This window comes from Diprion similis, chromosome 10 (genome assembly GCF_021155765.1).
Source record: "Diprion similis isolate iyDipSimi1 chromosome 10, iyDipSimi1.1, whole genome shotgun sequence".
In the NCBI taxonomy this organism is placed as follows: Eukaryota; Metazoa; Arthropoda; class Insecta; order Hymenoptera; family Diprionidae; genus Diprion; species Diprion similis.
The window spans coordinates 14,123,412-14,140,863 of NC_060114.1; the positions used below are offsets into that span (position 1 = coordinate 14,123,412).

Genomic DNA, 17,452 nt, shown 5'->3' on the forward strand with positions numbered 1-17,452 from the left:
TACATATCTATACACCGATACACGATGGTTGCAGAGAGGAACGGCGGCGAGCGTTGAATTTGATAATGGGATGATTGAAGAGAATAATAATGAGGGAGCGTAATTACGGCGATTTCAACAGCTTAGAAGGAGAGGGGATCCAGCGATTATTTCCATCGGTGGTGCGGGGGAATCGTAATCTCTCGAGTAGAAGGCGGAGGCGTATCTGTGTTCCAGCATTTCACAGCTTTTTAACAACTCAAGGTATGGATCCCGCGGTATGAAGTGAGCATATTACTATTGAGAATAAGTACCCGGCTTCGAGATGGGGGGGGGGGGGGGGGGGGGGGGCGGAGAGGAGAAGTTCCTGGACGAAACTCACCACCCTTACTCACTACCGGCTGCAGATCTCCCGAGGACTTGAGTTGAGCGCTACCCCCGAGTGACGCCCCCGCCGACGGGGAAATGGGAAATGGGAAATGGGAAACGGGGAGGTGGTGTACAATGGGCACTAATGGATCTCAAGCTGCCGCAAGAGGCGCTGCTTTTAATCTAATTGTCCTCCGTAGGCTGCCGAGATCTTCAACAGTGGATGTCAATCTCGGTACGCCGCAGTTGTGCGATCGCTTTTACAGCCTCCGTGTGAGAAAAATTAATTCGCAAAAGATGGTGGGGTCAACGGTCACGTACATTTTTTCACCATAGCGGAAAAAACTATTGCATGATTTTTATGCACAATTTGAAAGTAATTTATTTTATAGCTGTAGATAAAATTTGCAGTTATTTTTAGTACACAGTCGTTATGCCTGTTTTTATTTATTTATTTTTTTTTCTTACCACGACCAAAAAATTGTATGCATAGTTCTGGATACGAAATGAAAATCAGTCTAGTACCTACGTCGTTTTACTATTCACTTTGATTGCGGCCATTCGTACTGTGTTCTTGTTACTCGATTGCGATTACTTGATTTTCATGCAACAAAAAATTAATATTAGGGCATCGTTTGTTCGTTGAAAAAAATAGTTAACTGAACAAACAGATATATTCAACGTCGCGATAAACTGGAAATGTCAGGTTGACAGCTATAATCATACTAAATAGTTATTTGCATAATATTTTCTTCCAATTCAAACGACTTTTGAACCATTATGATGGCGATATCGATTTTACTAGAATTTTCTAATTACTGAAACAAACAAAACTTTTCTCATTGACAACTTTTTAAACTGTTTTATTTCCTTAATAGGTGTTTATCGGACATGGAAAAATTTGTAATGAGATCGATAAGCGTTGTCCGATGTGATCGCGGGCATTAGATAGGAGTACAGTTTTGTAGATCTATGTTATTCCTATGAGAATGAATTTATTTTGAGTGCAAACAGGTGTGATTGATCGTCGCCATCGATTGTACGAACAGACCTTGAATCAAGTATTATATTTACATTTTTATTTGATACTATTCGGATTCTTTTTCCGTTTCCTTGTTTATTCTCCATTATTTTTCAATTTAATTTTTTTCATTCGACGTCTGCACCGCTCCTTCGCTCGCACGGCGTTCTAATAACGTTAATAAATTGGCCCTGGGGATGTAATTGCGTTTGTGCGTGCCGCACAAATGTATCGACGACGGTCTGGCGTATTCAGCTATTAACGCCAAAACCAGAGCGAGCGAGAGAAAAAGAGAAAGCGAGGAAAGTTTAGGGTGGAGAATTAGAGAGAACGTGTTGAAACGTGTATGTTGTAGAGTGAGAGGCGAAGCAGAGATGTTGAAAAAAAAAAAAAAATAAAAAAAAAAACAGAGAAATTGACATACGGAGTTCACACGCAGGTCCGTGGGAATTATGCGATGTCGTGCGCTTCGCTATATGCATGTATATAATAGCATCGAAAACACAAATTCAAACTGGCGTAATGACACCCTTTAGCGTTGCCGTATGACAGTCAAATCTCTTCTTGATTTACGATCAGCGGTGAAAAATTGTCGTTTCAACAACGACCCGCGTCTCCACAATTTCAGTTTTTGCGTAGCTTTCCGTGCTTCCCTTTGAATATCAATTTTACCGTATATACAGGAAGCCTTAAATTATCGTCATCATGATCAAGTAGTTGATGATCTAAACTCGCCAAGGAAAATTGTCTCCTATAATTAAAGAATAAAACATTCTGTGTAAAAAGTCATGATAAGTCTTACCGTGTTTGAAGCATTCAAAGTATGCTCTACAAAAATCAAGATCATTTTACTTTTTACTTTTTTTTTTTTTTTTTTTTATCTAGATATACTTAAAACCGTTTATTTCTCGACAGAATGATCGGAAGAAAATCAGAGCAACTAATTGGCAATCAAATCAACGTGTTGAATGTGAATCCGGTAGTGCCAACTTGGTTGTACATGCACATTAATTATCATTATTATTTAGAGAGAAAGGATATCAGTCGAGGATAGCGAAGAGGTATTAATTCAATTGCTGTTGAAGGTAAGAAGCTGAATAAAAAAGCTCAACTTTTCTCTATATCATAGGATTATTATTATCATTATTATTAATAATATTAATATTATCATCAACATTGTATTGAATCCTAATCATAATCTATTCAATAATACATATTTACACAAGTAATACACGATAATAGATATATGATATATCGACATGTGTATATACGTGTACACAATATTTCTTTACAAAACTCTCTATACTATATTGTACATGTATATTAGGTACAATATCGATCGAATCATCGAGGAGTCTGCTTTAATCCACGTACAGATGTGTGATATTTTATATTCTTTTATTCTGTAGCAGTAATTTTTATCTGTTTTATTTTTATTTTATTTTTTTGTTCCTATCTTCTAATATCTTCGAGGTTGTTTATTGTTACTATGTGTCTTTATCCTTAGTTCACAGATGATCCTCTGGGGGATCAAAATAAGGTCGAATAAGGTTTCGATCCTGACTACGAGCTAAGGTTATCAGATGTTTTTGCTAAAAACGAAGGAACAGGGAAAGAAATTAACAGCAAAAGGGCTACCAAGAAATTCTCCGATCAATTAATTGTCCGTCTTGCGAATCGCCTCCTGAGCCTTGACTCTCAGGATCTCGGCACTCTGTCTTCTGACCTCGTCGTCCGAGGACGCGGAGTCCTCGTCTCTGTCGTGCTTGGCGCTCAAGTTCTGGGGGAGATTCTGGACGCCGAGATTAAGGGGCAGGTGATGGAGCTGGCTCGGGCTTACGGGGTGCGAGGCGCCACCCCCGAGCTGAGAAGCGATCGTCGGGTGATTCATCGAGCCCATCGAACCCCCGAGCGGAAGTCCGGCGCCTGCCAGCGACGTCAAATTCGGCGGCAACGGCAGCCCGATGTACTGGGACAAGATCGCGTGCAGGGGGGCTAATTTCGGAGCCCCCGTCACCCAGGGTGGTGGAAACACCGGTGGCATGAACCACGGGAAACCCCCTGACGACGGCGAGCTCGAGTCTCCACCCGGAAGTCCCGCTGCAGCCGTCTGAAGAAGATGAGCGTGTAACGAGAGCTCATTTACACCTGAAAATTACCAGATCAAAGTTTTATTTCAACGTTTTTTCAAAGAATCTTACTGTTTCACGAGGGGTTTATAACGGAAAATAATTTCGTTTAAAAAAAATTTTTTTGTATTATTTGTTGAGAGAAAGTTGGGATTTCTCGATGACGTTTCAGCGACGGCGTCCGCAAGTCTGTGCAACGAATAATCGAACCGGGATCTAAATAACCCGATTATCGATCGACTAAATGCGCCTTTTACGTTTCTGTACATCAGGTCTAATTACAAAGACTGCCCGATGTTGTTGCTGTGTGATACACGCGTTGGGTGCAATCCGGGTTATCACTGACAGGCAATATATACTAATCGACTAATGAATACTCCCGCGTTAAATTCCGGACTGTATGAATTACTGTGCCAAGCTACCATCGCTGCACCCTCCGTGAGACCACGCACGCATCGAGGCGTGTACCTATAATTATTATTATCATTAATACTGTGTATTATAGGTGTTTGTGCGCGTAAACATCGACCCCCCCCCCCACCCCCCCCCCCCCCCCCCCCACGCCCTTCAATGTCCTTCTATGACATGACAATCTCTTTGGAATGGAATAAAGCTGTTTGTTGTTTTTTTTTCCTTTCATATATGTATATCAGGGAATAATTTCCTCGATTATAGAATTTATTTTCATCGCGATTTGTATAAGATTTAGTTGTGCGTGTAGAAATCAAGATTTTCTGCTCCAGGATTAAAAAAAAAAAAAAAAAAAAATTATCGCGGTGAAGAATTGAATATTAATATTTACATCCCGAGTTCATGTAATAAGAACGGCCTGAAGAAAGGACTTGTGCTGTATGAATTATTCTTCAGGCGCGAGAACTGTGAAAGTTAATATGGCCGACCTTTGTTCGATTGCGATTTTATTCGGACTGTAAAATTGTTCACAGTACTTTTCAGCTGTCGCGAGTTACTTCATGGTGAACAAAATAATGGCAAGAACTGTTAAGTCGTCGTTTCAGTTTTGCCGAACGCCGGAAAACTGAGACTTAGGCCCGGGAAATTCAAACAATTTTTTATGAACTTCATTCACGGTTTCCATTCATAAATTACTTTGAACCCAAAAATAATTGAATTGCTTGTAACAAAAACAAATAATACGTTTTAACGGTCAGAATAACCGATATCAATTTTTTTCACCCTAATATACTTGTGGACTACCATAATTTCCAAATAATATTGCAACACACTGACGTCGGGGACATTTCCAGAGGTGTGCGCGAGGAGACTAGGCTATCTGCGATAAATCAGATCCCGCGTCGGACGATCGTCGTTACCGATAACAAAATTAACCATAATTGTCTTCCGATTCTATCTACCCTTCGAACGTCCCGCGCGTATACACAAAAGTATCGGATCAAGGTGTGCACACCAATGTCCGCGGTAATGTAGACGTGTAATAATATCGCGTGGAAAAATACGCTCTCCTGCAAGTTTTGCATTAATGACCGCGTGGAACCCGTGCAGCAGGCAGAAGCGAACCGCTATCTGTCACCATTCGTATATACGATCTATCATACATCTATGAATAATACTTGCAACGTATTTTTTCACAAACACAAATTGACCCGTTAGCTGGTTAACAGTTTGGAGCTAGGGCTAGCTGATCCTTTGTCATTTTTTAATTTTAAGTTTAATAATTTTCTCTGCTGTTCCGTATGAGTGAATTGATCCGTTAATTTTTTATTTTTTTATTTTGTGCCACTGAGATATTATGTATTCGTTTGTCTGATATGTTCAATCGAATTTCAATCGCCTCGCACCCTCGTTTTTGAAACATTACAAATATAACTATATATTTTGAAACTCACCTCCTTGGTCAACGTGCATAAAACTCGTGTCACGTCCCAGCGCTTTCTCCCTCTTCCGCCATTTAGCTCGACGATTTTGGAACCATACCTGGAATCAAAGAATGACAATAATTACAATACAAGGGTGCAGATGGTGCGGTAAATTAAATTTCGCCATCTTTATTTTTCACTTCTTTTTCATACCACGTCATGATATGCTGATTTTCGACTAATCATATTTCTATAACGCAAGCATGTTTCATGCGTTTTTTCCGTACACAAAGCAATCATGTCTATGACGGTAGAGTGAGTTAGCGAATGCGCATGCGCTGAGTATTGTTCATACTGCGCGTACGCGCGTACGCGCAGTCGCAAATAAAATCGACTCTACGCTACCCTAACCTCAATTTCATGGACGACAAGGAATCAAGAGTCTTTTCGTCTCGCGCATTTGTATTATTCGTCTTCGAAACTTACGCTCGCGACTCGAAGAGACCGCGTTTCCCTCCTTGTTACGTAATATACGATTCTACTGCGTATTATACACATTCTACGACCGATTCTTCGGAATTATTTTATGAAATCAACTACACTAGGGGACGAAGAACTGTTTTGGGTCAGGTTTCTGGATGAGAGCCCCTGCCGGCGTATCTGAGCAGCCAACAAAAGCCGAGGCTCTCCAGCCTGATTAAGCTAATTGTTAACAATTATCGTGATTTCACGAGGAACACCCCACCCCGAAACGAGTGGATATAACCCAGCCGGTCCCCATTCGATTCGCTTTCTATAGACTCGCGGACGGACCCCCGGCTATACATGCACACGCCCTACTAATCACGCGCACGCAGACGTCGAATTAAATGCACACATACACAAACGCAGCGCGGAAACAAGGGAAGAATCAAAAAGCCCTAAACTCTTCCCATTATAATCTCGGCTTCGATTTTTTTCTCTCTCACATCTGCCATTATTATTCCCTCTGATAGCATTTCAATATAAATTTTCGTTTCACTTTTAATCTATCTTATAATCCAGCCTATCGTAAAATTGATTATGCATTATTTATTTACTAGAAACGATGAAAATACAATCTTTGACAATTCCACGCTATCGCAGTCCTACAGCGATGCGATTTGTGTGTGTGTGTGTGTGTTTGACATGTCGGTACAGGGGTTTAATTACGCGTTTCGTAATTGCGGCTAATTGTATAATTGTCTTACGGAATTGCCGGCGACGTGTATAAGTGCTCGGTGCGTACGGCTTTCGCGAGAGTCTTAAGGCTCGTTTTCGCGTTTCCCGTAAGCACGTGTAATAAACTTTAAATTACGTTAAATTAAGTCCGCAACGAGATGTCTCAAGTTATATACGTCTGTATGTATACACACATATAATGCTCACCCTACAAACGGAAATTCACTTTCATGCCTTCAAATTAGAAATTAAACTGTTCCAAAAAAGAGAGGAAGAACATTTATCGCCAGCTGTATTTTAATATAAATTAAACATAATCGAGAATAGCAATATTGTATTTTACTGCTTTTTTCTTATTTTCTTTCACGCAAATTCATTTACACATAATATTCTTCGTCCAATTATTTCATCTAAAAATAATATTCCTTTTATTCTCATACTGGAATTTAATTCATTAAATCTTTATTTTTCCTGTAGCAAAAAATGACAAAAAAAAAAACAAATTCTGTTCCGAATTCTCACAAGTTAAAACTACACCTCGGTGTAAGGTATTTTCTACTTTTTACATCTAGGACTTTCTTCTTTCCAATTCCCGTCACTTTTTGACATTTAAACTAGACTAAAAAGTGAAATAAATCATCAAACAGATTTTCAAAATCTAAAATACATTTTTTATCAATAAATACACCTGCCGGCTAAAAAAGAATAGAGTGAAAAGGGGTTGACGAGGGAGAAAGAAAACTAAAAATAATTCACTTCAAAAAGAGATAAAAAAAAAAACAAAAAAAAAAAAAAAAAAATCATTAACTTTGTCTACGCGGGATAAAATAAAAGAGCAATGAATATAACAAAACTGAAGGAAAGATCGACGTGTGAATGACGAACGGGGTGGTGCACGTTCGAGTTGCATCGGGGGTGCATCAGCTCGACGGCGGAGAACGACGAGGGTGCTGACGGATCATTTAGCGGTTTTGTCGAGCGACAACCAATTGCCGGCATTGTCGCTTCGCTGTACCACAATGGGCCAATCGGAATCCCGCGTCTCTCTCTCTCTTCCTCTCCCACCCCGCCGCGCTCTCTTTCTTCCCCGTCGACTCCTATCTTTCTCTCTTTCACTCTCGTATACGTGTCGCGCCTTCGATCCCGTTTCGCTGCAGCTTCACGCCGTTCGATCAGCTAGCGGGGAACCGAAAACCGACCGACGACGCGACGACCAGTTACGCTAATCGGGGGTAGGATTTAGAAAAGGGGGGCAGGAGAGAGAGAAAATTGCCCGTCTCGTTGAGAATAGAAAGAATAAAAAATAAATAAAAATAAAAAATAACCAAATTGGAGGGTTGCTAATTTTGCCAAAACTCAGTACATCAAAAACTATACACGCGAATAAAAATATACAAGTTTTATTAAAAGAAAAGTAGGTTTACCGAGAATCGATACTTTGAATTTTGACATTACGAAAATAGAAAATAATAAAATTCAAAATTAACAAGCTTAAGTATCGATCATTCAATTTCAAATGTGTCCAAAATTATTCTAAAAAGTCTGTTTGATTCGTTCCATGTCACGAGGCATTTTTTTTTTCCTCAAGTCAATTCAATATCGACATTATTTTGTTGATCATGATCAGTATCGTTACACTGTTATTTACAGTTATCACTTGATAAAATTAAAAAAAAAATGTATCAATTTTCGGCCAACCGCAGTCTAGTTAAACAGAAAACACAATCGTCCAGGTTTCAAATTCGTTCTTCATTCCCCGGTATGTAATTTTTTTTTTCTTTTTCAACGCGTGTAGTCGATGATGCTGTGCAACTGCCTTTTAGCCCCGTATATGCTCGGATCAAGAGCTTGCGCTCACATCGAATAACAATGGTAGTAATTATTCGAGTGTCACTCAACGACGAGGCGTGCATGCACCTACGGTTCCTCGCCTTCTGCTCGATATATGGGCACTTCGAGTTACATAGAATGCTTTGTACAAGTACACGCATCATATGCAGCCATGTATGAATGTGCTTCATGTACTTTATAAATGCATTTTACATCTCTCGTATTATAATTTTCCGCGTGTGTTAAGAGGTTATGGAAAGTGCATCATCTCAGTTTTCGGAAGGAATCCAATGGTGGAATTACCTGGTATTAGCCCCCTTGGGAAGGTATACGTATAAGAATAAGGTAGGTAGAATGAAATTATTCTACTGCGTAATGGATTTCTCGATTGAAACTTTCTTCCACTTTCATCGACCGTGTCAAGCTTCTAACGAGTATTACAGATACTATTTTATAGTCATATTTATACAGTGAATTAGGATTTTCACTGCAATAATCCTACCAAAGAAAAGCAGAATCTAACTATTCTTTTATCGTGTTCGAGATGGACATCCACACCGGTAGAAACCGATCTTTAATAAAAAATTCAGGTCAGTATCAGAGCTGAGTAATAAATTGAGCTCTGGAAAAACGTCCCAAGAATTCAAAAATCAAACCAAATGTAACCTCGTTTTAATTAAATTTACCTGAACTCTGGCCTCCGAGAGATCAAGCCTCATGGCTAGTTCTTCTCTGGTAAAAACGTCGGGGTACTGAGTTTTCTCGAACGCTCTTTCGAGCTGGTGTAACTGGTAGGTTGTGAAGGTGGTTCTGGACCTCCGAACTTTCCTCGGCCGATCGGTTTCCCCCATGTCAAGTGGATCGTTGATGTTATCGTTCATCTGGTGATCACTCAGATGACCCAACTCCGTTTCGCAATTTTCGCCGTCCTGGTCCGATGGCGTCGCGTGTTCTGTAAAATTTGTGAAAAAAAGAGTTTCAGTTTTGTATGACTTAGTGAAATGATATTGGAGTTAATCGGAAAGATAAGAATATTTGAACGAAGCCTTTTGAGCCGTTACTCGACAGTTTTTCCATCTGTAATATTGTAACGGTGTAACAAATGGGTACAGAGAGTGATTATCCAACGGCCGAATGCCCCGCCGTCTGCTAGAATGTAACGCGCATGCGCTACATTTGAGCGCAGTTGTTTTCCACGACTACCAACCGTCGCAAATTCAGATGACGTAACACGGAGAGAATAAAAAAGCAGATTTTACTAAAAACTGTAGGAAAAGAGGGACACGTCAGGTTTTTGGTAAAATAAACTTCCTGAAATGCCGAATTTACTCTAGAAATAGTGAAAATCACTGTGTGCAGAGAAAAATCTGATCTCTTTCTTCTCTCCGTGAACCTCGAAAACCTTTGCAGCTGTCGGTGTTGAGCACAACCGCCAGCAACAACTGCGAAAATTTTTGAGGTTACGTTCACGACGGTTGGTCACCCTGGTAAATAACTCCTCTCAGTTTTCAGCGCATGCGCATTACATTGTACTATTCGGTCGTCGGATAATAACTCTGTATATTAAGATTAAAGAGACGGATTGCAGGGAATTTTATCAATATCATCCAGTACATGTAATCCGGGAGCTTTTACATCGGGGTATTAGATCGGCATTTGTTTGACTATAACATTCGTTTTTTCGCTGCATTTGGATGGGTAAATTTTTCATTTCGAACATCGACGCGTACGCAGGGTCGAAGGATTTAGCGATATTTAATCCCCCGATAATTCATTGCCGCTGCAGGAACTTGACTTGAAACAAAAAACGAAAATCGCAAAAAATGCCGGGAAAAAACGGCACGAAACGAAAACCCAACTACGCTGCATCGATCATGCTCCCTGGGTAATACTCGATCGTGTCGTTGTTGTTAGCGATTAGCAAACACGCCAGTGGACCCGATATGTGCAGCGGCAAAGCCGAAGGGACGAAAAGGCAGGAAAGGGGCGGCGGTTTCGAGCGCACAAAATCCTCCCTTGCACTCGGAGCCTCGCCCTCTTAACTCTGCAGTTCCAGCGCCCACCGGCTACCGTTTTTACATTATATTTAGTTCCCTGGGAGTGCGAGCGGCTTACTATTAAATTTAAGCAGGTATAAGCACCCTCGAAATCACCGTCAATGTACATATCAGTTCGTAAAACCAGCTCCGTGCTGCGCATGTGGCTGATTGCCTGATTCTACCACACAAATCCCGTTTACGCATGTACAAATTATACATCTCACAAGAGTGAAAAGAGACCTCGATTATTACTTACTAAATGCACCTTATGCACCTCTATATCTACACATATACTTCCACGGTAAGATGAGAATCAAAAAAATAGAGTCTCTGCAATAACCTACAATAATCTGCAACTTTTATGAATCGTAGATTGTAATTTAACCGAGTATTACGTCTTGTTCAATTGAAAGATTAAACACGATGTTAACGTGAAGTTAAATTGCCTAGGGAAAAAATTTATTCAGGACATAAAAGAAGAAATTATACTGTATATATAATCTACCTACGTACATATATCATACATAACATATATTCAGGGGAAAAAAATCGACACATTGTCTAAACCAGTCACACACAACATGTGTGGCAATTTATACCTATATGATGACCGACGTCATTTTATTAGGAATAGCCAGTGTATACAGAGATGCACACGTGTGTGAAGAGCGGGTATTGTAGAGTAAAGAGCGGGGAGATGTACCAGCTAATCCGGGGTGAATAGAGAGATTTTAATGTTTTTATGTCCGCGCTTATAATGGGGGGCGAGAGAGGGAGAGAGAGATCCACTTGATGCCAACCCCCTCCTCCTCTTCAACCCCGGCAGCCTGCCGCCATCACCCCTCTATTACCTTTTATTAAATCTTATACGAGCATATACTTCGACCCAAAGCCAACTCTTGTATGTGCATGACTGGCGTGTTCACAGGTGTTTTCTGTACATGTGTGATACGCAAAAGAAAAAAGAAAAAAAAAAAGAAAAAATTCAGGATAAGTTGGCTGGAATGAAAAGTTGGGAAGAGCGAGAAAAACCGTTCGAAAATATTCTTTGCGTACTACGATATACTGTATTTACAAGATTTCCTGAATCATCGATCTAAATAGTTCAAACAATATTATAATCGGATAAAATCCACCGGAGTTAAATTATTTTAAACGTTCTAATGAAAAAACCTTTGCTCAAATTGTTGACATATATTTTGACGTTAGTCATTCTAATAAGCTCACATTAATTTCCGTGTCATAATATATAGAAATGTTATTTCATTAGTATTCACAGCTGTTATCATAACGTTAGTGGACAATTTTTTAAACGTTTTTCTTTCTCACTTGCTTCAACTTTTGAAGTTTTTGAACGATCTGCTAGATTCAACCTCACACTAAGGATGATACGGATGATAAAAAATATTTCATAAAAAATGTTTTGACGATTAGACGATTTTAATTCTGTTGTGAACCCAGTTTTTGCAAATCGAAATAAACATTCACGTCGCCTGGCGACTATGACGCGTTATAGTAATAACTCGATGAACGAAACTTGATAAAGAAAATGCAATGATGCGTATGTCGAATAAGAAAGTCTAATGACTCATGATTCGATGTACCTATACGTAGGCATAAATAGCTAGGTTAGTATAATTACCAAAATAATTACATTCCAATTATAACCAGTGGTATATAGTCATAGTAATGACAACAGCGTTAATAACAGTAATATCACGACGATAGCAAGAAATATACACATTTACATGTATATGTATATAGGCTTCGTTCATGCGGATGTGCATCGTCAGTTTATACACCTGGATCGAGTTTAGCATTACCCGCATTTACGTCGGACCAGTATTAGGTATATATACCGTGCCGAAAATGGAAATAATGAATGAAAGGTAGCGCGCAACGGGGGTCTGGGAATTTCCAACGTTCCTCCTAATTACCCATTACTATACCTATAACAACATGCAGGCGGCTTAGTATTCTCCTGGTTTCCTATTTCCGGATTACACGACTCTTAATGAACCAATGATGTACCGACACTCACCGATAATTATTAAGCGCGGTGTGAACGAGGATATATTTATTACTCTTGCAACTTTCAAATTTCGACAGCTCGAATCTAAACGCCTTTCAGGTACCCACGGGGCCCCCTTTGTTCACTTAGAAATTCTCTAATGACGGGTCGGAACAAAAGTGGGTCTCTAATCCTCGACTTGCTTACGCACGCTGTCGTAGAAATATATCTACGTCTACGTTTACGTTACAAAAATTGAAAATTATTATGGTAACCATAAAGAAACTGGCGAAATAAATTCAGGATTGTAATGTTTCGGTTAGCTAAGATGAAATTTTTACTTTTTATTTTCAGATAGTATTATATAATTCCGTTGACTTGTTTCATTTTTTTCAAATTACTGCTTTTCCCACCATTTAAAGTATCCACTGATCCTCAGAACTAATCATACAATTATAATAATATATACGTTTATACAATCTTACCTTCTTCTTTCGCGTGGCCCAAAATTTGATCGATGCTGTACACATTTCTCTTCTGATGATTGTAAGTCTGAGCCATGACGAATTTTCGACGATATTTCAGATGCACAAAAAGTGTGTGTGTGTGTGTGTGTGTGAAATACTTATATACAGTCACTGTTTAAAACGTTGTCCCTTAACTCGATTTAGTAAATATTTTTTAACTTCCAGTTACGCGTTTCGCGGTGTTTTATAATTTTAAATCCAATTGTTCGTGTAACAGAACACGCGTGTTGAGCTGAATAAATTTGAAAACGGAAACGTAAAGAAACTTTGGTCGAATTTTCTTTTTCTTTCAACTGTTAATTAATTTCTTTCTTTTCTCTCTTTGCGTTCTTCACAACTTCTATCGGGACTTCGACGAGCGACTGATTCACTCTCGTCAACTCCATGGATCGACGTCGCAACGTGAACTAAATTCTAGCCGTTAAATCATCCCCTAATATCGCGCCCTGTCGCCCCACCCTGCAAACCCTAACGCCGCCATATCACGAAACCGGCCAATCCAGCTGCAGGATTTTCACGCAGTTCCCCCACCTCGTCCACCACCCATTTTACTCGGGGTTGAATGTAAGCCAGGTTAAATATGGGCGGAGTGTACCTTGCCCCGCTTGGTGGAAGCACAGACAGCCCTGTATCTCCGGGGCACGGACCCGACAATTTTCTATCCCTCAGAACCTCCGTCCTCGATATTCAAACTACTCGGAAAATCTGTCCACAAAGAATTTTTCATTTTTTTCAATCATTCTTTCAATTAGAAACCACGAGTCAAACTCTCTTACCGTCTTAGAAGGAATGGATCGGTTTGGTGGCCCCCTCTAATTTCGTTGAGACTCATGTATGTTGTAGGACATTGAAAACTAAGAGACACGTATTTTTTTTATCTGCGGAAAAAGGGTTTAAAGGGGTAAAAACGACTCCCAAATATGGGCACTCAACGGGGTGATTTCTTGACACTCTTCATGTATTTGAATGAAATGTTTTCTTAATGAATAGGAAAATGTCAGCGTTAGATTCGTTCAAATCCATCAAACGCATCGAGAAATCACCTCGCTGGGTGCACATCTTTGGGGGTCGTTTTCACTTTTCTAAACCGTTTTTCCGCAGATAAAAAAATTACGTTTTTTAGTTTTCAATGTTCTATAACATGCATGAGTCTCAACGAAATCAAAGGGGGACGCCAAATTGATGTTCCTTGTTAGAATCGGAATTCAGTCCGAGCGTTTGGAGTGAAAAAGTTCACCCCGTCATGCGAGTCGCGTAGTTTTCATTCCAAGGAAATTTAAGGAGGACCGTTGAAATATTATTTTTCCTACAATTTTCTCACCCTTTCAAAATCAGAACCACGAATATATAATAGGACAAAAGAAGAGAAAGAATGGAAGCGAAAAATGATCGTCGTCAGATTAGATTTACCCACAAAATTTTGAGGAGAACGTGTTTGAGAATTTTTTAATAAACTTTAAACGATTCTCTTAACCACAACGTGGAACAATTCAATGCGAGAAAAGGATTCAACATTTATTACAACCCAAAAGAAATTTAATTTCGTTGTATTTTTTATAGAAAATTACAATAGAATGCGAATATGGAAACAACAGTTGTGTTATAAAATATTGTTAAAATCTTTCAGAAATCTGGCACAGTTAATTTCACAATTTGCAGGATGAATCCATCCGTTAAAAGTGAGTAAATTATAAATATGTAGCAAGGACTATATGAGCTCAGTAATTTTACTCAGCTCAAAAAAATGAATACAGGACTCCGTCTTTTCTCAGCCTTTATACTTATTACAGGAATACCAAAGGCCACAGGTTTGGTACCGAAACCGTTGCATGATTCTTGCGAAATTCCAGTTCAATGCGCTCGATAATATACTTTCGTAGTCCCATTAGCGAGGGTAAGATTTAAGATAAGAGCATAGAAGCAGGTGGTCAAAACTGCGCTATGCACATTACCTGGTGCAAGGATAAGAGCTAAACTGCAGTGAGGATTTCGTTTGCCAGGTAATACTTACGGAAAATTAGAGCGTCTTAAGAGCTATGCGCCAGCAGCTTTTCCTCCGCTGTGACGTTCGACGCCCGGATGGCTGGGTAAAATCATAAATGCGTCTACGATTATCCGGTAAAGGTACTTATTCTAAGACAACGCCTGTCCTGAAGGGATTGAGAGGCTGCTCTACTTAGTTATACCTGCCCGCGGATTGTCCTTTTTCTCTAAATTCGCACCCTTGTAACGCAAATCGCAAGCCGCGAACCAAAATTAAGAAGATCACGTTTACCCGGATTTACACAGCTTTATATTCATTCGGTATGGGGTTCAGTCTACACCCTGGTTTTGAAGAAAAATCAAAATGCAAAATTAGAGGAGTAAAAAGAATCGGATATTCGAAAACCACCGAATTTTATCCGAGGGGTAAATAAAATATCTGCATCACGCTCTCTAAATTTTTTGGAGCGAATAATTCTCTCCAAACATAGAAAGAACAGGCGATTCGCTCGATTTATTGTTAGAGTGATCGTTCAGTCGTTTGGAGTGAAACCAAACACTTTTTCAAATTGATCTGCTGAATAACGTTGGACAGATTATATTTGAGAAACAACAGATATTTACATAGTAAGGTTCCGAAATGAAGTTGGCAAGAATTGACTCTATATATAAACATCGATCGTGACCCAAATAAAATTGCTCGTCACCTGAAAGGGAATATCGTTAAGCACGCTTGCCGTGTTGATTATTGTGGAAAAAAGTGTTAATTATCGTCATTACATTAAGGTTAAAAATTAAATTGATCGCATAGAACTTAGTAAAGATAGCAAAAATGCAATGCTTTTTATATATTTATTGCATAACCACTAGAAATACATAGATTATTACACACAGTACGTAGCATATGTAGCACACCCCGACGGAGTGGACTTACAAACTTATTATAAATTTTTGGCAAAGACGGCCAAGTATTAAAAATATTTAAAAAAAAAAACAAACTTCGTACAACAAAAACTTTTATATACTCCATTATGCCGGAAATTACATTAGAATGAAACCTTTTGGCTGTGAAATAGATGCATGATAATGACTACCTATGCTTATATCTGTCTTGTCTAGTCTCCCCAAGACTCGTTGAATCTTTACGATATCAGCGCCGTTCAGCGTCAGCCAGCACAAGCCTTGTTGTACGGATTTTCGATGCCGGATCAAAGGTACGAAGATTTGAGACCTTTGCTCTACTTGCCATAGCTATGTTAGAGGTAAGAAAAATTCAACCATGGTTTTCCAAAAGTGAGGTTATTAAATTTCAAATTCACGAGGAATTTGATAAATTTGGTGCAAACTTTTATTTTAGAATTTTAGAATCGATATCGTGTTTTTACGATGTTTGTGGATGATAGTTTACACTGTCACTTCGAGTGAATTTTCGCTCCAATGCAGTGAATTTCCACTCCGAAAAATTTAGAGAACGACTCATTCGAAGTCTTCAAGAAGTTTCTTCTGCTCTATATCGGAATTCCGTGATCGGATCTTTACATTTCTGGCTCAGTTTCAAGATAACATCAGCTTTAAAGTAGCCCCAAAGTTTGAGCTCAGTCGGTTCAGCGTTTAGCGAAAAATCATTGTCGGAATTTTAAAAGAAAAGGCTCCAATTTCAACAGTTTCTTTCTTTTCTTTTTCGCAACGTTACTATTTGAGAGTTATCCTCTAACGAAAATCGTCAGCGTAAAGTAGAAAACATGGTTTTTGTGATGTTTCAGTGGTAGATTCAACCGCTCATATATTGTGCTAAGACAAGATGGCCGCTGTTAGACACACTTGGAATTTAGTTTCATCTCTACGATTATTTCTGCCGGTCGTTTGCAGTCAAGTGTCATCTTAGGCCATACAAAATAATGGCTAAACTTACTAGAGCCTTATTTAACCTTCAATTAAATTCAAGTAACTCAAAATTCATTCCGCGAAATTCGTCGACTAAGTACTCCACGTCACGTAAGCGTCTGAAAAACATCGCTTAGGTTATTACCGTTAAGTTCTTAATCCATACCCGCGATAGTAGATTAATCCGCATTTCTTATAGCTTATAATAATATATTCGGAGACAGTTGAAAATTCACTACTTTGAAAATTACACCGGATCAGGTGTACCGCAGCTCTACACTGCGTATTGGGATGATGCCTATAAGCAGATAAGCTGACTGCCTTAAGAGTTAAGCTTCCGCCCAGTATTCGAGAGATTATAATAAAGTGTTCTGAAAATTTTTGGTTCCGGTGTACGACGATTTCTGTCTGTAACCTCAAATCCCCATCGCACCGGGAGAAGTCCCAAGCTGTGAAACAACTTATGAATGAAAAAAAATCTAACAGGTATACGATAACGGTAGACTGCCAAATTAGAAATGAGAAAACGACGTACTGTTACGGTGCAGAATTTGGGAAAAATCGTAAATCCAATTCAAAGCGTATACAGATATATGTATACATCAATGTATATCAGGCATATCATTTATCGTGGATAAATGACTG

At 39.2% G+C, this 17,452-nt stretch overlaps 1 protein-coding gene across 1 annotated transcript; it reads right to left on the reverse strand.

Annotated features, from left to right (window-relative positions):
- Positions 1–2,811: 2,811 nt before the first annotated feature.
- LOC124410923 (aristaless-related homeobox protein-like) lies at positions 2,812–13,063 on the reverse strand. Its single transcript, XM_046889653.1, has 5 exons — positions 12,899–13,063; positions 11,289–11,300; positions 9,050–9,315; positions 5,364–5,451; positions 2,812–3,517 (listed from the first exon to the last, which is right to left on the reverse strand). The coding sequence occupies exons 1-5, from the start codon at positions 12,972–12,974 to the stop codon at positions 3,027–3,029; spliced, it is 933 nt and encodes a 310-aa protein (XP_046745609.1). The 5' UTR covers positions 12,975–13,063; the 3' UTR covers positions 2,812–3,026.
- Positions 13,064–17,452: the final 4,389 nt, after the last annotated feature.